Source organism: Oncorhynchus keta, chromosome 1 (genome assembly GCF_023373465.1).
Source record: "Oncorhynchus keta strain PuntledgeMale-10-30-2019 chromosome 1, Oket_V2, whole genome shotgun sequence".
In the NCBI taxonomy this organism is placed as follows: Eukaryota; Metazoa; Chordata; class Actinopteri; order Salmoniformes; family Salmonidae; genus Oncorhynchus; species Oncorhynchus keta.
The window spans coordinates 94,178,474-94,205,201 of record NC_068421.1 but is presented as its reverse complement, the minus strand read 5'-3'; the positions used below and the strand labels follow the sequence as shown (position 1 = coordinate 94,205,201).

Below are 26,728 nucleotides of genomic sequence, written 5' to 3'. Positions count from 1 at the left end.
TATTCACGGTGGGTATCGGTGAGTCAATGTGGAGGCTATATACAGGGGGTACCGGTACAGAGTCAATGTGGAGGCTATATACAGGGGGTACCGGTACAGAGTTAATGTGGAGACTATATACAGGGGGTACCGGTACAGAGTCAATGTGGAGGCTATATACAGGGGGTACCGGTACAGAGTTAATGTGGAGACTATATACAGGGGGTATCGGTACAGAGTCAATGTGGAGACTATATACAGGGGGTACCGGTACAGAGTCAATGTGCGGGGATACAGGTTAGTTGAGTTAATGTGTACATGTAGGTAAGGGTAAAGTGACTATGCGTAGATAATAAACAGCAGTGTAAAGAGCCCAGGTGTCGATTTGATAACAGCTATCATGGGATTTAGACAGCTTGATTAGATAACACGCGCATTCAAAACAGCAACCCCTCCGTCATAAAACAATGAACGTGAAGTATAAGTTAGATATACCAATGCTTTATTTTGACAACTTTAAACAGCTTATACGCTATTCACATGGCGTTTCCGTTAGCTCCTCTGATTAGCCAGCGAAGCTGACAACTGACAGCAAGCACCATTTTTTACATTTTTTAAAAATCTTTATTTAACTAGGCAAGTCAGTTAAGAACAAATTCTTATTTTCAATGGCAACCTAGGAAACAGTGGGTTAACGGTCTTGTTCAGGGGGCAGAACGACAGATTTATACCTTGTCAGCTTGGGGGTTTGAACTTGCAACCTTTCGGTTAACTAGTCCAACGCTCTAACTGCTTGGCTACCCTGCCGCCCCCAGTAAAGCCATCCATATATTTCACATCATTCCAGTCAAGTTTGAGTAAATTTTTTCAGTCTTAAACATTGGAAACATTTTTCTCCTGAATTAAATGAATAAAAAGTACTAAAAGTATAAATGTTACACGCTACAAACACATAACAACAACAAATTACAAAACACCTTTCACAAAGGTGTACATTCTCACTGCAGAAATCGACAAGATATTGCTTTAAATTATTAACTGTTTGCAATACACAGCACTATGAAAAAGGTGTATATTCTGTAGATCAATCAAACAATTACAATCAACGTTGATCAGTTGAGTCCCTCCAGCCTCTCGACAGCATTCTTCAGATCCTCCACCACCAGGCCTACCTCAGCCCGGCTGGTCCCTCTCCCCACACTCAGCCTCAGGGCATTAGCTGCCACCTCTTCAGGGATGCCACAGCTCAGCAGAATATGGGAGGGCCTGAGGGACAAAGAGTGAAAAATAACAGGGATAACAATATAGTTCCACTAAACAAGGGTGATTTATTTTGTCGTCTGTAATTAATGTGCATAGTTTCAATATATAATGTCTAATATATATATATATATATACACACACACGTGAAAATAAGAATTTGTTCTTAACTGACTAGTTAAATAAAGGTAAAATAAAATATAGAGCAACGATCTTAAGTTTGGCTGAGGGCAGATATTGTGACTGTAAAGTTACTGTAGGTCAATGATGTAGCTAGTAACTGTAGGGCTAGCTACTGTAGCTAGTGACTGTAGGGCTAGCTACTGTAGCTAGTGACTGTAGGTCTAGCTACTGACTGTAGGGCTAGCTACTGTAGCTAGTGACTGTAGGGCTAGCTACTGTAGCTAGTAACTGTAGGGCTAGTGACTGTAGGTCTAGCTACTGTAGCTAGTGACTGTAGGTCAATGATGTAGCTAGTAACTGTAGGTCTAGCTATTGTAGGTCTAGCTACTGTAGCTAGTGACTGTAGGGCTAGTGACTGTAGGTCTAGTGACTGTAGGTCTAGCTACTGTAGCTAGTAACTGTAGGTCTATGATGTAGCTAGTAACTGTAGGTCTAGCTACTGTAGGTCTAGCAACTGTAGCTAGTCACTGTAGGTAAAGCTACTGTAGGTCTAGCTACTGTAGCTAGTAACTCTAGGTCTATGATGTAGCTAGTAACTGTAGGTCTAGCTACTGTAGGTCTAGCTACTGTAGCTAGTAACTGTAGGTCTAGCTACTGTAGCTAGTAACTGTAGCTAGTACTGTAGGTCTAGCTACTGTAGCTAGTAACTGTAGGTGTAGTAACTGTAGGGCTAGCGACTGTAGGTCTAGTAACTGTAAGGCTAGCGACTGTAGGTCTAGTAACTGTAGCTAGTAACTGTAGGTCTATGATGTAGCTAGTAACTGTAGGTCTAGCTACTGTAGGTCTAGCTACTGTAGCTAGTAACTGTAGGGCTAGCGACTGTAGGTCTAGTAACTGTAGGGCTAGCGACTGTAGGTCTAGTAACTGTAGGGCTAGCGACTGTAGGTCTAGTAACTGTAGCTAGTAACTGTAGGTCTGTGACGTATCTCGTTACTACAGGTCTATGACGTATCTAGTTACTATAGGTCTATGACGTATCTAGTTACTATAGGTCTATGACGTATCTAGTTACTATAGGTCTATGACGTATCTAGTTACTATAGGTCTATGACGTATCTAGTTACTATAGGTCTATGACGTATCTAGTTACTATAGGCCTATTATATACAGTATCTAGTTACTATAGGTCTGTGACGTATCTAGTTACTATAGGTCTGTGACGTATCTAGTTACTATAGGTCTGTGACGTATCTAGTTACTATAGGTCTGTGACGTATCTAGTTACTATAGGTCTGTGACGTATCTAGTTACTATAGGTCTATTATGTATCTAGTTACTATAGGTCTATGATGTATCTAGTTACTATCGGTCTATGATGTATCTAGTTACTATAGGTCTATTATATAGAGTATCTAGTTACTATAGGCCTATGATGTATCTAGTTACTATAGGTCTATGATGTATCTAGTTACTATAGGTCTATGATGTATCTAGTTACTATAGGCCTATGATGTATCTAGTTACTATAGGTCTATGATGTATCTAGTTACTATAGGTCTGTGACGTATCTAGTTACTATAGGTCTATGACGTATCTAGTTACTATAGGTCTGTGACGTATCTAGTTACTATAGGTCTGTGACGTATCTAGTTACTATAGGTCTGGGACGTATCTAGTTACTATAGGTCTGTGACGTATCTAGTTACTATAGGTCTGTGACGTATCTAGTTACTATAGGTCTATTATATACAGTATCTAGTTACCATAGGCCTATGATGTATCTAGTTACTATAGGTCTGTGACGTATCTAGTTACTATAGGTCTGTGACGTATCTAGTTACTATAGGTCTATGACGTATCTAGTTACTATAGGTCTGTGACGTATCTAGTTACTATAGGTCTGTGACGTATCTAGTTACTATAGGACTATGATGTATCTAGTTACTATAGGTCTATGATGTATCTAGTTACTACAGGTCTATTATATACAGTATCTAGTTACTATAGGCCTATGACGTATCTAGTTACTATAGGTCTATGACGTATCTAGTTACTATAGGTCTGTGACGTATCTAGTTACTATAGGTCTATGACGTATCTAGTTACTATAGGTCTATGACGTATCTAGTTACCATAGGTCTATGATGTATCTAGTTACCATAGGCCTATGATGTATCTAGTTACCATAGGCCTATGATGTATCTAGTTACCATAGGCCTATGATGTATCTAGTTACTACAGGCCTATGATGTATCTAGTTACTACAGGTCTATGATGTATCTAGTTACTATAGGTCTATGATGTATCTAGTTACTATAGGTCTATGATGTATCTAGTTACTATAGGTCTATGATGTATCTAGTTACTACAGGTCTATTATATACAGTATCTAGTTACTATAGGCCTATGACGTATCTAGTTACTATAGGTCTATGACGTATCTAGTTACTATAGGTCTGTGACGTATCTAGTTACTATAGGTCTATGACGTATCTAGTTACCATAGGTCTATGATGTATCTAGTTACCATAGGCCTATGATGTATCTAGTTACCATAGGCCTATGATGTATCTAGTTACCATAGGCCTATGATGTATCTAGTTACTACAGGCCTATGATGTATCTAGTTACTACAGGTCTATGATGTATCTAGTTACTATAGGTCTATGATGTATCTAGTTACTATAGGTCTATGACGTATCTAGTTACTATAGGCCTATTATATACAGTATCTAGTTACTATAGGTCTCTGACGTATCTAGTTACCATAGGCCTATGACGTATCTAGTTACCATAGGTCTATGACGTATCTAGTTACCATAGGTCTATGACGTATCTAGTTACTATAGGTCTATGACGTATCTAGTTACTATAGGTCTATGACGTATCTAGTTACTATAGGTCTATGACGCATCTAGTTACTATAGGCCTATGACGCATCTAGTTACTATAGGCCTATGACGCATCTAGTTACTATAGGCCTATGACGCATCTAGTTACTATAGGCCTATGACGCATCTAGTTACTATAGGTCTATGACGTATCTAGTTACTACAGGTCTATGATGTATCTAGTTACTATAGGTCTATGATGTATCTAGTTACTATAGGTCTATGATGTATCTAGTTACTATAGGTCTATGACGTATCTAGTTACTATGGTCTATGACTATATCTAGTTACTATAGGTCTATGACGTATCTAGTTACTATAGGTCTATGACGTATCTAGTTACTATAGGTCTATGACGTATCTAGTTACTATAGGTCTATGACGTATCTAGTTACTATAGGTCTATGACGTATCTAGTTACTATAGGTCTATGACGTATCTAGTTACTATAGGTCTATGACGTATCTAGTTACTATAGGTCTATGACGTATCTAGTTACTATAGGTCTATAGACGTTACTATAGGTCTATATCTAGTTACTATAGGTCGTATCTAGTTACTATAGGTCTATGACGTATCTAGTTACTATAGGTCTATGACGTATCTAGTTACTATAGGTCTATGACGTATCTAGTTACTATAGGTCTATGACGTATCTAGTTACTATAGGTCTATGACGTATCTAGTTACTATAGGTCTATGACGTATCTAGTTACTATAGGTCTATGACGCATCTAGTTACTATAGGCCTATGACGCATCTAGTTACTATAGGCCTATGACGCATCTAGTTACTATAGGCCTATGACGCATCTAGTTACTATAGGCCTATGACGCATCTAGTTACTATAGGCCTATGACGCATCTAGTTACTATAGGTCTATGACGCATCTAGTTACTATAGGTCTATGACGTATCTAGTTACTATAGGTCTATGACGTATCTAGTTACTATAGGTCTATGACGTATCTAGTTACTATAGGTCTATGACGTATCTAGTTACTATAGGTCTATGACGTATCTAGTTACTATAGGTCTATGACGTATCTAGTTACTATAGGTCTATGACGTATCTAGTTACTATAGGTCTATGACGTATCTAGTTACTATAGGTCTATGACGTATCTAGTTACTATAGGTCTATGACGTATCTAGTTACTATAGGTCTATGACGTATCTAGTTACTATAGGTCTATGACGTATCTAGTTACTATAGGTCTATGACGTATCTAGTTACTATAGGTCTATGACGTATCTAGTTACTATAGGTCTATGACGTATCTAGTTACTATAGGTCTATGACGTATCTAGTTACTATAGGTCTATGACGTATCTAGTTACTATAGGTCTATGACGTATCTAGTTACTATAGGTCTATGACGTATCTAGTTACTATAGGTCTATGACGTATCTAGTTACTATAGGCCTATTGATGTATCTAGTTACTACAGGTCTATTATATACAGTATCTAGTTACTATAGGCCTATGATGTATCTAGTTACTATAGGTCTATGACGTATCTAGTTACTATAGGCCTATGACGTATCTAGTTACTATAGGTCTATGATGTATCTAGTTACTATAGGTCTATGACGTATCTAGTTACTATAGGTCTATTATCTACAGTATCTAGTTACTATAGGCCTATTATATACAGTATCTAGTTACTATAGGTCTATTATATACAGTATCTAGTTACTATAGGTCTATGACGTATCTAGTTACTATAGGTCTATGACGTATCTAGTTACTATAGGTCTATGACGTATCTAGTTACTATAGGTCTATGACGTATCTAGTTACTATAGGTCTATGACGTATCTAGTTACTATAGGTCTATGACGTATCTAGTTACTATAGGCCTATGACGTATCTAGTTGCTATAGGTCTATGACGTATCTAGTTACTATAGGTCTATGACATATCTAGTTACTATAGGTCTATGACATATCTAGTTACTATAGGCCTATGACGTATCTAGTTGCTATAGGTCTATGACGTATCTAGTTGCTATAGGTCTATGACGTATCTAGTTGCTATAGGTCTATGACGTATCTAGTTGCTATAGGTCTATGACGTATCTAGTTACTATAGGTCTATGACGTATCTAGTTACTATAGGTCTATGACGTATCTAGTTACTATAGGTCTATGACGTATCTAGTTACTATAGGTCTATGACGTATCTAGTTACAACAGGTCTATGACGTATCTAGTTACTATAGGCCTATGACGTATCTAGTTACTATAGGCCTATGACGTATCTAGTTGCTATAGGTCTATGACGTATCTAGTTGCTATAGGTCTATGACGTATCTAGTTACTATAGGTCTATGACGTATCTAGTTACTATAGGTCTATGACGTATCTAGTTACTATAGGTCTATGGTGTATCTAGTTACTATAGGTCTATGATGTATCTAGTTGCTATAGGTCTATGACGTATCTAGTTGCTATAGGTCTATGACGTATATAGTTACTATAGGTCTATGACGTATCTAGTTACTATAGGTCTATGACGTATCTAGTTACTATAGGTCTATGATGTATCTAGTTACTATAGGTCTATGATGTATCTAGTTACTATAGGTCTATGACGTATCTAGTTACTATAGGTCTATGACGTATCTAGTTACTATAGGTCTATGACGTATCTAGTTACTATAGGTCTATGACGTATCTAGTTACTATAGGTCTATGACGTATCTAGTTACTATAGGTCTATGACGTATCTAGTTACTATAGGTCTATGATGTATCTAGTTACTATAGGTCTATGACGTATCTAGTTACTATAGGTCTATGATGTATCTAGTTACTATAGGTCTATGATGTATCTAGTTACTATAGGTCTATGATGTATCTAGTTACTATAGGTCTATTATATACAGTATCTAGTTACTATAGGTCTATGACGTATCTAGTTACTATAGGTCTATTATATACAGTATCTAGTAACTATATGTGTCAGGTCCTCACCTGTCTCCTCTGTGTGAATGGCATGCAGCCCCAACACTGGCCAGCAGTCTTCTACAGCTGGACAACACCTTCCTCCCTACAGTACAGGGGACAATAAGAGACATGAATACCTTCCTCCCTACAGTACAGGGACAAGAAGAGACATGAATACCTTCCTCCCTACAGTACAGGGACAAGAAGAGACATGAATACCTTCCTCCCTACAGTAAAGGGACAAGAAGAGACATGAATACCTTCCTCCCTACAGTACAGGGACAAGAAGAGACATGAATACCTTCCTCCCTACAGTACAGGGACAATAAGAGACATGAATACCTTCCTCCTTACAGTACAGGGACAAGAAGAGACATGAATACCTTCCTCCCTACAGTACAGGGACAAGAAGAGACATGAATACCTTCCTCCCTACAGTACAGGGACAATAAGAGACATGAATACCTTCCTCCCTACAGTACAGGGACAATAAGAGACATGAATACCTTCCTCCCTACAGTACAGGGACAATAAGAGACATGAATACCTTCCTCCCTACAGTACAGGGACAATAAGAGACATGAATACCTTCCTCCCTACAGTACAGGGACAATAAGAGACATGAATACCTTCCTCCCTACAGTACAGGGACAATAAGAGACATGAATACCTTCCTCCCTACAGTACCGGGACAATAAGAGACATGAATACCTTCCTCCCTACAGTACAGAGACAATAAGAGACATGAATACCTTCCTCTCTACAGTACAGGGGACAGAGGAGACATGAATACCTTCCTCTCTACAGTACAGGGACAATAAGAGACATGAATACCTTCCTCCCTACAGTACAGGGACAATAAGAGACATGAATACCTTCCTCCCTACAGTACAGGGGACAATAAGAGACATGAATACCTTCCTCCCTACAGTACAGGGGACAATAAGAGACATGAATACCTTCCTCTCTACAGTACAGGGGACAATAAGAGACATGAATACCTTCCTCTCTACAGTACAGGGGACAATAAGAGACATGAATACCTTCCTCTCTACAGTACAGGGACAATAAGAGACATGAATACCTTCCTCCCTACAGTACAGGGGACAATAAGAGACATGAATACCTTCCTCCCTACAGTACAGGGGACAATAAGAGACATGAATACCTTCCTCCCTACAGTACAGGGGACAATAAGAGACATGAATACCTTCCTCCCTACAGTACAGGGGACAATAAGAGACATGAATACCTTCCTCCCGACAGTACAGGGGACAATAAGAGACATGAATACCTTCCTCCCGACAGTACAGGGGACAATAAGAGACATGAATACCTTCCTCCCTACAGTACAGGGACAATAAGAGACATGAATACCTTCCTCCCTACAGTACAGGGGACAATAAGAGACATGAATACCTTCCTCCTTACAGTAGAGGGACAATAAGAGACATGAATACCTTCCTCCCTACAGTACAGGGGACAATAAGAGACATGAATACCTTCCTCCCTACAGTTCAGGGGACAGAGGAGACATGAATACCTTCCTCCCTACAGTACAGGGACAATAAGAGACATGAATACCTTCCTCTCTACAGTTCAGGGGACAGAGGAGACATGAATACCTTCCTCCCTACAGTTCAGGGGACAGAGGAGACATGAATACCTTCCTCCCTACAGTACAGGGACAATAAGAGACATGAATATCTTCCTCCCTACAGTTAAGAGACAATAAGAGACATGAATACCTTCCTCCCAACAGTTCAGGGGACAGAGGAGACATGAATACCTTCCTCCCTACAGTACAGGGACAATAAGAGACATGAATACCTTCCTCTACAGTACAGGGACAATAAGAGACATGAATACCTTCCTCTCTACAGTACAGGGACAATAAGAGACATGAATACCTTCCTCCCTACAGTTCAGGGGACAGAGGAGACATGAATACCTTCCTCCCTACAGTACAGGGACAAGAAGAGACATGAATACCTTCCTCCCTACAGTACAGGGACAATAAGAGACATGAATACCTTCCTCTCTACAGTACAGGGACAATAAGAGACATGAATACCTTCCTCCCTACAGTACAGGGACAATAAGAGACATGAATACCTTCCTCCCTACAGTACAGGGACAATAAGAGACATGAATACCTTCCTCCCTACAGTACAGGGACAATAAGAGACATGAATACCTTCCTCCCTACAGTACAGGGACAATAAGAGACATGAATATCTTCCTCCCTACAGTACAGGGACAATAAGAGACATGAATACCTCCCTCCCTACAGTACAGGGACAATAAGAGACATGAATACCTTCCTCTCTACAGTACAGGGGACAATAAGAGACATGAATACCTTCCTCCCTACAGTACAGGGACAATAAGAGACATGAATACCTTCCTCTCTACAGTACAGGGGACAATAAGAGACATGAATACCTTCCTCTCTACAGTACAGGGGACAGAAGAGACATGAATACCTTCCTCCCTACAGTACAGGGGACAATAAGAGACATGAATACCTTCCTCTCTACAGTACAGGGGACAGAGGAGACGTGAATACCTTCCTCCCTACAGTACAGGGACAATAAGAGACATGAATACCTTCCTCCCTACAGTACAGGGGACAATAAGAGACATGAATACCTTCCTCCCTACAGTACAGGGACAATAAGAGACATGAATACCTTCCTCCCTACAGTACAGGGACAATAAGAGACATGAATACCTTCCTCCCTACAGTACAGGGGACAATAGGAGACATGAATACCTTCCTCCCTACAGTACAGGGGACAGAGGAGACATGAATACCTTCCTCTCTACAGTACAGGGGACAGAAGAGACATGAATACCTTCCTCCCTACAGTACAGGGGACAATAAGAGACATGAATACCTTCCTCTCTACAGTACAGGGGACAATAAGAGACATGAATACCTTCCTCTCTACAGTACAGGGGACAGAAGAGACATGAATACCTTCCTCCCTACAGTACAGGGGACAATAAGAGACATGAATACCTTCCTCTCTACAGTACAGGGGACAGAGGAGACGTGAATACCTTCCTCCCTACAGTACAGGGACAATGAGGAATACCTTCCTCCCTACAGTACAGGGGACAATAAGAGACATGAATACCTTCCTCCCTACAGTACAGGGACAATAAGAGACATGAATACCTTCCTCCCTACAGTACAGGGACAATAAGAGACATGAATACCTTCCTCCCTACAGTACAGGGACAGAGGAGACATGAATACCTTCCTCTTACAGTACAGGGGACAGAAGAGACATGAATACCTTCCTCCCTACAGTACAGGGGACAGGGAGACATGAATACCTTCCTCTCTACAGTACAGGGGACAATAAGAGACATGAATACCTTCCTCTCTACAGTACAGGGGACAGAGGAGACGTGAATACCTTCCTCCCTACAGTACAGGGACAATAAGAGACATGAATACCTTCCTCCCTACAGTACAGGGGACAATAAGAGACATGAATACCTTCTTCCCTACAGTACAGGGGACAGAGGAGACATGAATCATTAACTGCCACCGTAGTTTATAAATAGCCACAGCAACGTGGGTTGTGACCTCGCGGCGATGTACGGTTAGAGATACTGCACAGCAGGGGTTCTTAACCTTTTTCTGCCTGGGACCTAAATGAGAAATGCACTGTTTTCCTGGGACCCAAGCTCATGAAAACATGGCTCATTTTGACAGAGAACACATTCTCAGTTACAGCGGAGAGGAGGAGGGACTACGACCTGGGGAATAGTTACAGGGGAGAGAGGAGGAGGGATTACGACCTGGGGAATAGTTACAGGGGAGAGAGGAGGAGGGACTACGACCTGGGGAATAGTTACAGGGGAGAGAGGAGGAGGGACAACGACCTGGGGAATAGATACAGGGGAGAGAGGAGGGGGGACAACGACCTGGGGAATAGTTACAGGGGAGAGAGGAGGGACTACGACCTGGGGAATAGTTACAGGGGAGAGGAGGAGGAGGGACTACGACCTGGGGAATAGTTACAGGGGAGAGGAGGAGGAGGGACTACGACCTGGGGAATAGTTACAGGGGAGAGGAGGAGGGACTACGACCTGGGGAATAGTTACAGGGGAGAGGAGGAGGGGGGACAACGACCTGGGGAATAGTTACAGGGGAGAGAGGAGGGGGACTACGACCTGGGGAATAGTTACAGGGGAGAGAGGAGGAGGGACTACGACCTGGGGAACAGTTACAGGGGAGAGAGGAGGAGGGACAACGACCTGGGGAACAGTTACAGGGGAGAGAGGAGGGGGACAACGACCTGGGGAATAGTTACAGGGGAGAGGGGAGGGGGGACAACGACCTGGGGAATAGATACAGGGGAGAGGAGGAGGGACAACGACCTGGGGAATAGTTACAGGGGAGAGAGGAGGGGGGACAACGACCTGGGGAATAGATACAGGGGAGAGGAGGAGGGACAACGACCTGGGGAATAGATACAGGGGAGAGGAGGAGGGACAACGACCTGGGGAATAGATACAGGGGAGAGGAGGAGGGACAACGACCTGGGGAATAGATACAGGGGAGAGGAGGAGGGACAACGACCTGGGGAATAGATACAGGGGAGAGGAGGAGGGACAACGACCTGGGGAATAGATACAGGGGAGAGGAGGAGGGACAACGACCTGGGGAATAGTTACAGGGGAGAGAGGAGGGGGGACAACGACCTGGGGAATAGTTACAGGGGAGAGAGGAGGGGGGACAACGACCTGGGGAATAGTTACAGGGGAGAGGGGAGGAGGGACTACGACCTGGGGAATAGTTACAGGGGAGAGGGGAGGAGGGACTACGACCTGGGGAATAGTTACAGGGGAGAGGAGGAGGGACTACGACCTGGTGAATAGTTACAGGGGAGAGAGGAGGAGGGACTACGACCTGGGGAATAGTTACAGGGGAGAGAGGAGGAGGGATTACGACCTGGGGAATAGTTACAGGGGAGAGGGGAGGAGGGACTACGACCTGGGGAATAGTTACAGGGGAGAGGAGGAGGAGGGACAACGACCTGGGGAATAGTTACAGGGGAGAGGAGGAGGGACAACGACCTGGGGAATAGTTACAGGGGAGAAAAGGGACTACGACCTGTGGAATAGTTACAGGGGAGAGGAGGGACTACGACCTGGGGAATAGTTACAGGGGAGAGGAGGAGGGACTACGACCTGGGGAATAGTTACAGGGGAGAGGAGGAGGAGGGACTACGACCTGGGGAATAGTTACAGGGGAGAGAGGAGGAGGGACTACGACCTGGGGAATAGTTACAGGGGAGAGGAGGAGGGACTACGACCTGGGGAATAGTTACAGGGGAGAGGAGGAGGAGGGACTACGACCTGGGGAATAGTTACAGGGGAGAGGAGGAGGAGGGACTACGACCTGGGGAATAGTTACAGGGGAGAGGAGGAGGAGGGACTACGACCTGGGGAATAGTTACAGGGGAGAGGAGGAGGAGGGACTACGACCTGGGGAATAGTTACAGGGGAGAGGAGGAGGAGGGACTACGACCTGGGGAATAGTTACAGGGGAGAGAGGAGGAGGGATTACGACCTGGGGAATAGTTACAGGGGAGAGGGGAGGGGGGACAACGACCTGGGGAATAGTTACAGGGGAGAGAGGAGGGGGGACAACGACCTGGGGAATAGTTACAGGGGAGAGGGGAGGAGGGGGACAACGACCTGGGGAATAGTTACAGGGGAGAGGAGGAGGGACTACGACCTGGGGAATAGTTACAGGGGAGAGAGGAGGAGGGACTACGACCTGGGGAATAGTTACAGGGGAGAGAGGAGGAGGGATTACGACCTGGGGAATAGTTACAGGGGAGAGGAGGAGGAGGGACTACGACCTGGGGAATAGTTACAGGGGAGAGAGGAGGAGGGACAACGACCTGGGGAATAGTTACAGGGGAGAGGAGGAGGGACTACGACCTGGGGAATAGTTACAGGGGAGAGAGGAGGAGGGATTACGACCTGGGGAATAGTTACAGGGGAGAGGAGGAGGAGGGACTACGACCTGGGGAATAGTTACAGGGGAGAGGAGGAGGAGGGACTACGACCTGGGGAATAGTTACAGGGGAGAGAGGAGGAGGGACAACGACCTGGGGAATAGTTACAGGGGAGAGGAGGAGGGACAACGACCTGGGGAATAGTTACAGGGGAGAGGAGGAGGGACAACGACCTGGGGAATAGTTACAGGGGAGAGGAGGGACAACGACCTGGGGAATAGTTACAGGGGAGAGGAGGGACTACGACCTGGGGAATAGTTACAGGGGAGAGGAGGAGGGACTACGACCTGGGGAATAGTTACAGGGGAGAGGAGGAGGAGGGACTACGACCTGGGGAATAGTTACAGGGGAGAGAGGAGGAGGGACTACGACCTGGGGAATAGTTACAGGGGAGAGGAGGAGGGACTACGACCTGGGGAATAGTTACAGAGGAGAGGAGGGACTACGACCTGGGGAATAGTTACAGAGGAGAGGAGGGACTACGACCTGGGGGATAGTTACAGAGGAGAGGAGGAGGAGGGACTACGACCTGGGGAATAGTTACAGAGGAGAGGAGGAGGGACTAGTTACATTTCCGCAACCCAACCCATACTTAAAGAATGGCTGTTGTACCGAGTGGCAGATTGACGGAGACAAAATCCCACAGCAGGAAGGGTAGAGAACGGGGGGGGGGGAGGGGAGACACTAAAGTTCAATTCAGACGTCCACATCCACAGAGATGTGATCGTCCACTGATAAATATGTAATAATTGGCCAATGTAGTAGTTTCATTGGCTGTTATTGAGTGGCTGAAGTGTGTAACATAAAAATGGTGCGCAGCTCAATGGCACATTTTTACTCACCCTGTAGTCCAGCACCCAGAATAGACACGTTACAGGTATTGGGTAGGGTCTCGGAGTCAGGGAAATGACTGTTGAAATGGATCCTCTCTCTCCCGAAGATCGCCTTGGCAACACACAACAGCAAAACACTTGTTGGACACAGAAGACATAGCTATTGGACAGGTACTATACTTGTACCATTGACTTCTTCACTCACGAAACAGTACATTTGAAGGAAAACATGGCGACAATCTAAAAGGAATACAAAAACAAAATGTTGGTTCTACTTTGAAACTACTGAACAAATATCCCAAAACAGTGTCACTGTGGGGCGGCAGCGTAGCCTAGTGGTTAGAGCGTTGGACTAGTAACCGGAAGGTTGCGAGTTCAAACCCCCCGAGCTGACAAGGTACAAATCTGTCGTTCTGCCCCTGAACAGGCAGTTAACCCACTGTTCCCAGGCTGTCATTGAAAATAGAATATGTTCTTGACTGACTTGCCTGGTTAAATAAAGTTAAAAAAAATAAATAAAAAAAAAAAAAAAACAGGCTATAAATATATTCTGAAAGCCAAAAAAAAAAAAAAAAAAACATTGATGCTTGTCTGACTGCCTATTAGCAGACTAACGTCCTGTTACTGTACCTCTAGTTGTTCCTCCAGGTAGTCCCTTGTATCCAGCATATGAGTTTCATACTCAGTCAGGTTAGAGTTCACCAGCTCTGCTGCCTAGTAGAGAGACAACTAGTTAGTTCACCTGCTCTGCTGCCTAGTACAGGCAATAAGTTAGTTCACCTGCTCTGCTGCCTAGTAGAGAGACAACTAGTTAGTTCACCTGCTCTGCTGCCTAGTAGAGAGACAACTAGTTAGTTCACCTGCTCTGCTGCCTAGTAGAGAGAGACAACTAGTTTGTTCACCTGTTCTGCTGCCTAGCACAGACAATAAGTTAGTTCACCTGCTCTGCTGCCTAGTACAGACAACTCGTTAGTTCACCTGCTCTGCTGCCTAGTAGAGAGACAACTAGTTTGTAGTAGGCAGCAGAGCAGGTGAACTAACTAGTTGTCCGTCTTTTGATCATTTGATCTGTCAAATGATCTCAGTATATATACACCTGTTATGAAAAGCCCCAGAGTCTGCAACACCACTAAGCAAGGGGCACCACCAAGCAAGCAGCACCATGAAGACCAAGGAGCTCCCCAAAACATGGTCAGGGACAATGTTGTGGAGACGTACAGATCAGGGTTGAGTTAAGAAAAAATATATACAAAACTTTGACCATCCCACGGAGAACCATTAAATCCATTATAAAGGGAAAGATTATGGCACCACAACAAACCTGCCAAGAGATGGCCGCCCACCCAAACTCACGGACCAGGCAAGGAGGGCATTAATCAGAGAGGCAACAAAGAGACCAAAGATAAGCCTGAAGGAGCTGCAAAGCTCCACATTGGAGATTGGAGTGTCTGTCCAAAGGACCACTTTAAGCCGTACACTCCACAGAGCTGGGCTTTTTGGAAGAGTGGCCTGAAAAAAACCCAACACGGTCGGTGTTCGCCAAAAGGTGGGAGACTCCCAAAACATATGGAAGAAGGTAATCTGGTCAGATGAGACTAAAAGTGAGCTTTTTGGCCGTCAAGGTAAACACTATGTCTGGCACAAACCCAACAGCTCTCATCACCCCGAGAACACCATCCTCACAGTGAAGCATGGTGGTGGCAGCATCATGCTGTGGGGATGTTTTTCCATCGGCAGTGACTGGGAACCCTGTCAGAATTGAAGGAATGATGGATGGCGCTAAATATAGGGAAATTCTTTATGGAAACCTGTTTGTCTTCAGAGATGTGAGACTGGGACAGAGGTTCACCTTCCAGCAGGACAATGACCCTAAGCATACTGCTAAAGCAACACTCGAGTGGTTTAAGGGGAAACGTTTAAATGTCTTGTTATGGCCTAGTCAAAGCCCAGACCTAAATCCAATTGAGAATCTGTGGTAGGACTTGAAGATTGCTGTACACTGAAGGAACCCATCCAACTTGAAGGAGCGAGTGCCGTTTTGCCTTGAAGAATGGGCAGAAATCCCAGTGTCTAGATGTGCCAAGCATATAGAGACATACCCCAAGAGACTTGCAGCTGTAATTGCTGCAAAAGGTAGCTCTACAAAGTATTGACTTTGGGGGTGAATAGTTATGCACACTCAAGGTTTCAGTTTTTTTTGTCTTATTTCTTGTTTTTTTTTCACAATAAAACATATTTTGCACCTTCAAAGTGGTAGGCGTGTTGTGTAAATCAAATGATACAATCCGCCCCCCCCCAAAAAACTCCATTTTAATTTCAGATTGTAAAGCAACAAAATAGGAAAAAACGCCAAGGGGGGTGAATACTTTCGCAAGCCACTGTAACTGTATTTGGCCACCAGTTTTAGGTAAATATACATGGTAGGAATAAGGTTCATAACTTTTTGTTACACAAATGTAATGATTCAAGACTGTACCTTTCCAAGGCCAGCGATCATTGGTGTGTTCTCAGTGCTAAAACAAAACAAACATGAAAATACAAATGCTTTTCCTTTATTACTTGTAACATCGTCATCTGTTGTTCATTATAACTTCAGAGGGTGTTTAATACAGGACCAGTCAAAAGTTAAAACACCTATTCATTCATGGGTTTTTCTTTATTTTTACTATTTTCTACATTGTAGAATAATAGTGAAGACATCAAAACTACTTAACAGATATGGAATCATGTAGTAACCAAAAAAAAAGTGTTAAACAAATCAAAATATATTTTAGATGTTAGATTCTTCATTGTAGCCACCCTTTACCTTGATGACAGCTTGAGACACTCATGGCATTCTCTTAACCAGCTTCACCTGGAATGGTTTTCCAACAGTCTTGAAGGAATTCCCACATATGCTGAGCACTTGTTGGCTGCTTTTCCTTCACTCTGCTGTCCGACTCATCACAAACCATCTCAATTGGACTGAGGTCGGGTGATTGTGGAAGCCAGGTCATCTGATGCAGCGCTCCATCACTCTCCTTCTTGGTCAAATAGACCTTACAGAGCCTGGATGTGTGTTGGGTCATTGTCCAATTGAAAAACAAATGATAGTCCCACTAAGTGCAAACCAGATGGGATGGCGTATCGCTGCGGAATGCTGTGGTAGCCATGCTGGTTAAGTGTGCCTTGAATTCTAAATAAATCACGACAGTGTCACCAGCAAAGAACCCCCACACCATCACACCTCCTCCTCCATGCTTCACGGTGGGAACCACACATGGAGATCATCCGTTCATCTACTCTTCATCTCACAAAGACCCCAAAAATCTCAAATTTAGACTCATCAGAACAAAGGACAGATTTCTACTGGTCTAATGTCCATTGCTCAAGTTTCTTGGCCCAAGCAAGTCTCTTCTTCTTATTGGTGTCCTTTGGTAGTGGTTTCTTTGTAGCAATTCGACCATGAAGGCTTGATTCACGCAGTCTTCTCTAAGCAGTTGAAGTTTTGATGTGTGTGTTACTTGAACATTTATTTTGGCTGCAATTTCTGAGGCTGGTAACTCAATAAAATGTATTTATAAATAATTTCTTACATCAGCTGATGTCACAAAGTGCTGTACAGAAACCCAGCCTAAAACCCCAAACAGCAAGCAATGTAGGTGTAGAAGCACGGTGGCTAGGAAAAAACTCCCTAGAAAGGCCAGAACCTAGGAAGAAACCTAGAGAAACCGAACTCTAATGAACTTTTCCTCTGCAGCAGAGGTAACTCTGGGTCTTCTTTTCCTGTGGCGGTCCTCATGAGAGCCAGTTTCGTCATAGCGCTGGATGATTTGTTGAGACTGCACTTTTTAAAAATGTTCAGCGTTTACTGACCTTCATGTCTTAAAGTAATGCTGGACAGTCGTTTCTCTTTGCTTGTTTGACCTGTTCTTGCCATAATATGGACTTGGTCTTATACCAAATAGGGCTATCGTCTGTATAACCCCCCTACAACACAACTGATTGGCTCAAAAGCATTAAGAAGGAAAGAAATTCCACAAATTAACAAGGCACACCTGTTAATTGAAATGCATTCCAGGTGACTACCTCATGAAGCTGGTTGAGAGAATGCCAAGAGTGTGCAAAGCTGTCATCAAGGCAAAAGGTGGCTACTTTGAAGAATCTAATTGAATTTGTTTAACACTTTATTGGTTACTAGACGATTCCATATGTGTTATTTCATAGCGTTGACGTCTTCACAATTATTCTACAATGTAGAAACTAGTAAAAATAAAGAAAAACCCTTGAATGAGTAGGTGCGTCCAGACTGTTGACTGGTACTATACATAATAGCTATTTAAAAATGGTCAAAATATTTCAGTGTTCCAAGTAATTGAGTATTAACGGCACCCTATTCCCTATATAGTGAGTGCACTAGTTCTGACCCGAGCCTTATAGGCTCTAATCAAAAGTAGTGCACTACATAGGGAATAGGGTTGCCATTGAGAAAGACATAATTAACATAATTAGACATAATTACTTGAACGATACCCTGGTCTGAAGTTCCTCTCCTGTCCCCCTCCAAACAACATGGGGTAGAGGGGTGTGGTTGTTCCTGGGCCGTTCACATACAACGCTCCCATCCTCGGTGCATAGAACTGAGTGACGGAACAGGAAAATTATATAAGAACTCATCTTCCCAGAATGCAATAGAAGATAATCACATCATGCATTTGGATGTAAAAGATCTTAGGTTTCTCCCCTCTCCTCCAATACGCTTTAAGAAACACACGAGGAATCAAGGAAACACATTTCAGATTTGCCTAAAGTCCAGAAGAGTCCTGACCCCTGACCTTGTGTCCTACAATGGTGAGGTAATCCACTCCCAGGTCACGGGCGTCGACCCGCACCTTGCCTATGGCCTGGGCCGCGTCAGTGTGCAGGAGGATTCTATGTTGACGCTGTCTGTTGACAAAGCTGACCCTCTGACAGAGCTCTCTGATTGGCTGTCAGGAAGAACACACAAGGTAGTCAAGTAATAATTCTGTTAGTAATATCTGTGATTAAGATACACTACATAACCAAAAATATGTAGACACCTGCTCATCCAACATCTCATTCCAAAAGCATGAATACGGAATTGGTCTCCATTTTGCTGCTAGAACAGTCTCCACTTCTCTGAAAGCTTTCCACTAGATGTTGGATCATTGCTGCGGGGACTTGCTTCCATTCAGCCACAAGAGCGTTAGTGAGGTCGGGCACTGATGTTGGGCGATTAGGCCTGGCTCGCAGTCTGAGTTCTAATTCATCCCAAAGGGGTTGAGGTCAGGGCTCTGTGTAGGCCAGTCAAGTTCTTCCACGTCGATCTCGACAAACCATCGATGTATGGACATTGCTTTATGCACCGTCATGCTGAAACAGGAAAGGGCCTTCCCCAAACTGTTGCCTCACAGCTTGGGAAAGACAGAACTGACAGAAGTGTCTACAATATCATTGTATGCTGTAGTGTTAACGTTTCCCTTCACTGGAACTAAGGGGCCTAGCCTAAACCATGAAAAACACACCATTATTCCTCCTCCACCAAACTTTACAGTTGGTACTACGCATTGGGGCAGGTAGTGGTCTTCTGGCAGTCGCAAAACCCAGATTCATCCGTTGGACTGCCAGATGGTGAAGTGTGAATCATCACTCCAGAGAACCCGTTTCCACTGCTCCAGAGTCCAATGACGGTGAGCTTTACACCATTCCAGCTGACGCTTGGCATTGCGCATGGTGATCTTAGGCTTGTGTGCAGCTGCTCAGCCATGGAAACCCATTTCATGAAGCTCCCGATTAACAGTTCCTGTGCTGACTTTGCTTCCAGATGTAGTTTGTAACTTGGTAGTGAGTGCTGCAACCGAGGACAGACCATTTATGCACTTCAGTGATTCTGTGAGCTCGTGTGGCCTACCACTTCACGACTGAGCCGTTGTTGCTCCTAGACGTTTTGTACTTCACAATAACTGCACTCACAGTTGACCGGGGGAAGCTCTAACAGGCCAGAAATTTGATGAACTGACTTGTTGGAAAGGTGGCATCCTATGACAGTACCACGTTGATAGTCTATGGAGATTGCATGGCTGTGTGCTTGACTTTATACACCTGTCAGCAACAGGTGTGGCTGAAACAGCTGAATCCACTAATTTGAATTGATGTCCACATACTTTTGTATATATATATATATATATATAGTGTATGTTAGTAATATACACTGAGTGTTAAAAACATTAGGAACACCTGCTCTTTCCAGAACAGACCAGGTCAATCCAGGTGAAAGATATGATCCCTTATTGCAGAGGTTCTTAAACATTTTCAGCATGGGACCCAAATTAGAAATTCTGTGTTTTAAATATTGGGACACTAATGTATCTGTCTAGGAAAATATACAATAAATCTATTTCTATCTATCTGGAATAAACTGATTGATCATATGAATAACAGAACAGACACACAGGCGAATAACAGAACAGACACACAGGCGAATAAAAACAAATGCAATAACAGAACAGAAACAAATAATGAAAATAAATATGACACACAGGCGAATAAACAGACACATCTATTCATGTTTATGAACAGACACACAGGCGAATAAAAACAGACACACAGGCGAATAACAGAACAGACATCTGTCTAGGACACACAGGTGAATAACAGAACAGACACACAGTAACAGAACAGACACACAGGCTGAACAGACACACAGGCGAATAAAAACAGACAAATCATTTTCATTCTGAAATGGAATAAACTTAATAACAGAACACACACAGATGATAACAGAACAGACACACAGGTGAATAACAGAACAGACACACAGGTGAATAACAGAACAGACACACAGGTGAATAACAGAACAGACACACAGGCGAATAACAGAACAGACACACAGGACACACAGGTGAATAACAGAACAGACACACAGGTGAATAACAGAACAGACACACAGGTGAATAACAGAACAGACACACAGGCGAATAACAGAACAGACACACAGGCGAATAACAGAACAGACACACAGGCGAATAACAGAACAGACACACAGGCGAATAACAGAACAGACACACAGGCGAATAACAGAACAGACACACAGGCGAATAACAGAACAGACACACAGGTGAATAACAGAACAGACACACAGGTGAATAACAGAACAGACACACAGGCGTTTTGAAACCGTAAGAAACAGTACAGATGAACAATGATAAGGCCGACTGTCCATCTTACTGTAGAAAGAAAGTTTAGGTTGGAACTGGTGCTGTTTAAAAAACACAATACTTTTTTCTTTTTTTTTTTTTCCCGAACGAGAATAAACTGATTGGTCACATCACATTTCTGGTCACATGATGTGGACCAGAAAACACACACACACCTAATGAGAGGTCTATTCTATCCATGTCTATTCTGGGCTCAGTTTTGGACACTGCAACCCAGAGGTGATGCTCAGCATTGAGTCTGTTTCTGTACTTGTTGTGTTAAAGTATGCCAGAGTTGACAACCCTGACTCACACAGGTATGTGGTACCAAACTGGACCAGAACATCTACTGCTTTCTCAGTCAGGCAGGAGACCACTTCCTGTTGTAGATGGAACAGCCCAGAACTGTGTGAGTGGGTTCTCAGTCAGACAGGACACCACTTCCTGTTGTAGATGGAACAACCCAGAACTGTGTGAGTGGGTTCTCAGTCAGGAAGGGGTTCTCAGTCAGACAGGACACCACTTCCTGTTGTAGATGGAACAGCCCAGAACTGTGTGAGTGGGTTCTCAGTCAGACAGGACACCACTTCCTGTTGTAGATGGAACAGCCCAGAACTGTGTGAGTGGGTTCTCAGTCAGACAGGACACCACTTCCTGTTGTAGATGGAACAACCCAGAACTGTGTGAGGGGGTTCTCAGTCAGACAGGGCACCACTTCCTGTTGTAGATGGAACAACCCAGAACTGTGTGAGGGGGTTCTCAGTCAGACAGGACACCACTTCCTGTTGTAGATGGAACAACCCAGAACTGTGTGAGTGGGTTCACCTCAAAAAGCATCTTGCTTTCATCAGTTTATTATTCCAGTTCAGAATAACAATTATTATTCTGTTTTAACAGCAATAGTTCCATCCTAGACTCGTTTTCAACAATAGTTTCTACAGTAAAATGAACAGTAGGCCTGATCATTGTTCATCTTCATATGTACTGTTACTAGGGTTGCACTATCAGTAGCTTGCTTTGGCGAATGTTAGATATTAGCTGTGTACAAGGCCAGGGAATTGTTTGAAGGAGAAAATCACATCCATCTACTACTATGACTTGGGTTAATATTTAGGATCTGTGGACAAGTGTGTGTGTTAGAACCATTTAAGTGTGAAAACCGAGGCCATGCTGCCCGTCCATCTGAGTGGGTGTGTATCCCTCACCATTAGGACTCCTGTCTCGTTGTTAGCCATCATGATAGAGATGAGACAGGTGGAGGGGCGGACAGCAGCCAACACATCCTCCACCTCCACCCTCCCCGTCACCTTGGAAACCGCCACTGACGTCACGTCTAAGACAACAACCCAGATAGGCCTATATCAAGTCATTGACAACATTTGGTGTATTTATCAGTTACTGGAGACACAAACGATCCTTATTACAGTATAATGATTTATGTACGTACAGTACTGAGTGACTAAAGTTCTCGTTCAACTTCAGTGTTATACGTTAATAAAACAATATATATGATTGATCATCATCTTCATCATCGTCATAATTTAGCATACAGTAAATAAATATAAATCCAGAACAGTGTTGAACCCTGCCTGCCGTGGCGTCCTTCAGCAGGTGTTCAGCGGTCAGTCTGACTGAGTCATGCTCTACGTTAGAGACGAGGATATGAGGTAGAGGCCAGGCTGAGGTTCCGCTGTTCTCATGGCGACGTCTCTCCCCTCTCTGCTCTGCTGTCCTGCAGCTCTCTCTGTAGGCCTCCAGGGCACTGTGGAACACCAGGTTATTGGCCTGAAGAGAACGGAGGAAAGTAAAGACCGCTGGCAATTCCAACGGTAGGTTATAATCGCTGATAGAGCGCGCGCACCAATCACATTGTGTCGTTTTGAGCCAGACAATAAGCCAGATGTCATGTTGTGTTCATGTACAGTATAACGAGACTGTCAGTCTACCTCAGTCCCACCAGAGGTGAAGATGATGTCATCTGCTTTCCCCCCCACCATTCTAGCCACATTCTCTCTCGCCTGGGTAATGATCTTCTTTGCTTTCACTCCTGGAACAAGGAAGAGACGACTAAATTCAAACACACACATAGCTAAAGACGTTAATAAAATCAGCGGGGGTGACAAGATGGACAAAACAGAACATTAACAAAAACATACTTCCAAGGTTGGTGCCAACCCCTCACCTGGTGCCAACCCCTCACCTGGTGCCAACCCCTCACCTGGTGCCAACCCCTCACCTGGTACCAACCCCTCACCTGGTGCCAACCCCTCACCTGGTGCCAACCCCTCACCTGGTGCCAACCCCTCACCTGGTGCCAACCCCTCACCTGGTGCCAACCCCTCACCTGGTGCCAACCCCTCACCTGGTGCCAACCCCTCACCTGGTGCCAACCCCTCACCTGGTGCCAACCCCTCACCTGGTGCCAACCCCTCACCTGGTGCCATGGTGCCAACACCTCACCTGGTACCCCTCACCTGGTGCCAACCCTCACCTGGTTTCCCCCCTCAGGCCAACCCCTCACCTGGTGCCAACCCCTCACCTGGTGCCAACCCCTCACCTGGTATGTAGGTACTACTGGGGTTTCCCCAGGCCTCGTGCCAACCCCTCACCTGGTGTGTAGGTACTACTGGGGTTTCCCCAGGCCTCGTGCAGGGCTTCAGTAACAGCCTGGATCACCTGTGGCTCCAGTGGGGTGGTGGCGTTGTAGTCCATGTAGATCCTGTATTACAGAGAGGTAGTACATTAACCCATTAGTAAGGAGAAGACAGGATGTGCCATGAAATAGGCCTAGTAAAACAATATGTCTACAGGGAGGGAATCCCGTGGAGTCGTTCGAAGCTAAACAGATAAGAGCATGAGGAACCACGGGAACTCAACGGGTTGTAGTGGTCTCCCATCGACCCCTCTGTGACAAACAGTGATACAACTTACCTGTCCTCGTCCATGTCTGGAATATACGTGTGTATATGGCCGTCAAATGGAAGATCCGAGTGCGTATGCCCATTGGCACCACCTGTGTCTGAATGATGTGAGAGTGCGTGGTGGTCATCCAAGGAAGTGACTGTATGGTCAGCGGATGCAGCTGAATGGTGAGAGAATGGACGACCGTCTACTATGCGGTGACTGTGGTCCCTCGGGTCCCTTGTGCCGGAGCTGGCCTTCACTGGTTCAGACATTACCTTATGGAAAAGCCAAGGTTTATATGACTTTAGATTAAGTGCCCCCCGCAAAAAAAAAAAAAAAACCTGCAGGTAAAGTGTGTAACATAATGTTACAGTCATTCTATAGGGTTGGGGTTGTCCTATATAAATGGGATACAAGTCCTATTTATATAGGGCAATGGTCCTATAGGATGGGTTTGTAAACAAACTCATGAAGCTAAAAACGTCAGTCTGTTAGCCACCTGTTATCTACTATGTCACCGACACAGTCAGATACAATCTAACGTGTCATGCCTAGCTAACTAGCTAATATGTAGACTTTCCAAGGACACATGTAATGACCTAGCTCGCTCTAAAGAAAGCTAACCAGCCGTGTCGTTTCTTAAAATTAACCCCATTTCATCCAGCACAGCATTGATGTTGATAACCAGCTAGTAGACATCATTCGTTGCATCATTCGTTGAGTGACATAACTTTAGCTAATACGTGGCTGTAGAACAAGCTAAAAAAAAAAGCTTGCTAAACTAGCTAACGTCATTTACTGTGGCTGGCTATGTTGGTATAAAACAAAATATATTGTTTCTTTCATCAATTTGAACGTCACTGTAGTTAGCTAAATACCTTGGCTAGATAGGCGAAGGAGGATGAGACTGAAGAAGATTGCTCTACTGTCAACGACTCCCAAAAAGTCGATTCTTCTTCCTCAACCAGGAAATAGCAGGTTTCCGGTTCCGTCCATGAATGAACCCGTTCCTTCCTTGTTTAGTGTGACGCCTGCAGTGCATGTTGCAGAGTCTGAAAAAACGCACTCCTGTGTTGAAGACTTTTCCTTAGTTTCGGGTTTTGAAAATGAATATCAATAAGTCAGTCTTAGATTGTGTTTTACAGGAAGTATATGGTATCACAATTAAAGATACGGTTACTTATCTTGGAATTGTTATAGGCAAGGATGAAAAACAAAGGAGTGACTTAAACTTTAACCCCATTGTTGAAAGGTTGCTGAGAGAGATATATGGTCGGGTTTTATTGTCCAAAGCTGAAGGGTTATCCAGATCGGTTTTTATGTCTCGTTATCACTTGAATTATCCCCTAGAATTGTAAAGGATTTAGATAAGATTCTTTATAATTGTATTTGGAGGAACAAGCCTCACTATCTACAGAAAGATATTCTCAGTAATACCCAAGAACACGGAGGTCTTGACGTTTTAGATTTCAATACTCTAAATAATACTTTTAAAATAAATTGGATTCTGAAGTATGTTAAGGACCAGAACGGTATTTGGAATGTCTTATCTAAGTATGTATTTGACTCTGGTTTTGTTTTAGAATTTCTGCTTGGGTGTAATTTTTGATGTTGGTAAAATCCCAGTAAAATTGGCTAAATTCCATAAACAGCCTTTCGCTTTGATGTTAGTGCATAAACACAATATTTTCCCCTCACATATACTTTCTATGGAACAACAAAGATATAAACACGATTTAAAATTGAGTCTCTTTTTTTTCGTAACTGGTTTGAGAATACAATTATTTTGGTTGGTCAGTTACTGAATGACGATGGATATCTACTCTCATATGGGGAATTTCTTCATAAATTAAAAAAAAATTCTAATAACCCCGAAATAATATACAATTATTTTTTATGCGATTCCAAGAGGGGTTGTGTCTTTTTAAAATTCCTCTGTGGTTGATGTAAGTAACAGATTTACATGAAAATATATTCATTGGCAATATTAACATCAAAGATAAATGCGGTAATAAACAGATTAGGAATATTGTTTGTGATACTACAATTCCCTCAGCAAGATTATGGTATATTTAATTCAACTGCTAATAATATTAGGTATATTTCATATTCAAAAATGCAAATGGTCTAATTCAAAACCTAACTTTTTTAACTTTATAAATTAATTTAATCAATATGTCACTACTTTAACTAAAATGAAAGGCAAAAAGGGAATTAAAACTTATTGTATTGTTAATATGATTTGTTTGTTTAGGATTCCTGACAATGTCAATAGTTTGTATGTATGCTTGTTTGCATGTGACTATTCTTCTTTTGTTTGTTGATATTTGTTCATTAAAAATAAATCTAAAATAATAAAAATCGAAAGTTGCTGGCCAGCCAACCAAAATTGGTTCTGCGAAGGTTCCCAGAACACAAAAACTGTTCATTTGTGCTGATTATTACAATGTTTCTTTTAGGTCGCAAAAAAATATTTGCCTAATATTGCAAAAACATTTTTCTAGGTTGCGGGAACATTGTATGTTTTGGGGATGTCATCATCCTA

The 26,728-nt window shown here is 43.2% G+C and overlaps 1 protein-coding gene and 1 long non-coding RNA gene across 6 annotated transcripts; one reads left to right on the top strand and one right to left on the bottom strand.

The window, feature by feature from the left end:
- Positions 1-464: 464 nt before the first annotated feature.
- scly (selenocysteine lyase) lies at positions 465-25,227 on the bottom strand. 2 transcript variants are annotated; one of them, XM_052466753.1, is made up of 13 exons: positions 25,062-25,226; positions 24,211-24,458; positions 23,889-23,998; positions 23,226-23,326; positions 22,869-23,064; positions 22,485-22,612; positions 18,898-19,050; positions 18,596-18,702; positions 16,560-16,596; positions 14,714-14,797; positions 14,093-14,195; positions 7,231-7,306; positions 465-1,245 (listed from the first exon to the last, which is right to left on the bottom strand). In XM_052466753.1, exons 2-13 carry the CDS (start codon positions 24,453-24,455, stop codon positions 1,092-1,094), a joined length of 1,494 nt encoding a protein of 497 aa, XP_052322713.1. In that variant the 5' UTR covers positions 24,456-24,458; positions 25,062-25,226; the 3' UTR covers positions 465-1,091. The 2 variants fall into 2 exon arrangements, with proteins under 2 accessions (XP_052322713.1, XP_052322717.1); XM_052466757.1 differs by lacking the exon at positions 7,231-7,306 and having other exon boundaries at positions 25,062-25,227.
- LOC127908582 (uncharacterized) lies at positions 1,256-7,224 on the top strand. Of its 4 annotated transcripts, XR_008067608.1 has the most exons (6): positions 1,256-2,678; positions 2,918-3,021; positions 3,074-3,099; positions 3,157-3,447; positions 5,927-5,957; positions 6,998-7,224. It is a non-coding gene; the product is annotated as an uncharacterized LOC127908582 (long non-coding RNA). The 4 variants fall into 4 exon arrangements; XR_008067610.1 differs by lacking the exon at positions 3,074-3,099 and having other exon boundaries at positions 7,076-7,224; XR_008067609.1 differs by lacking the exon at positions 3,074-3,099 and having other exon boundaries at positions 7,050-7,224.
- Positions 25,228-26,728: the final 1,501 nt, after the last annotated feature.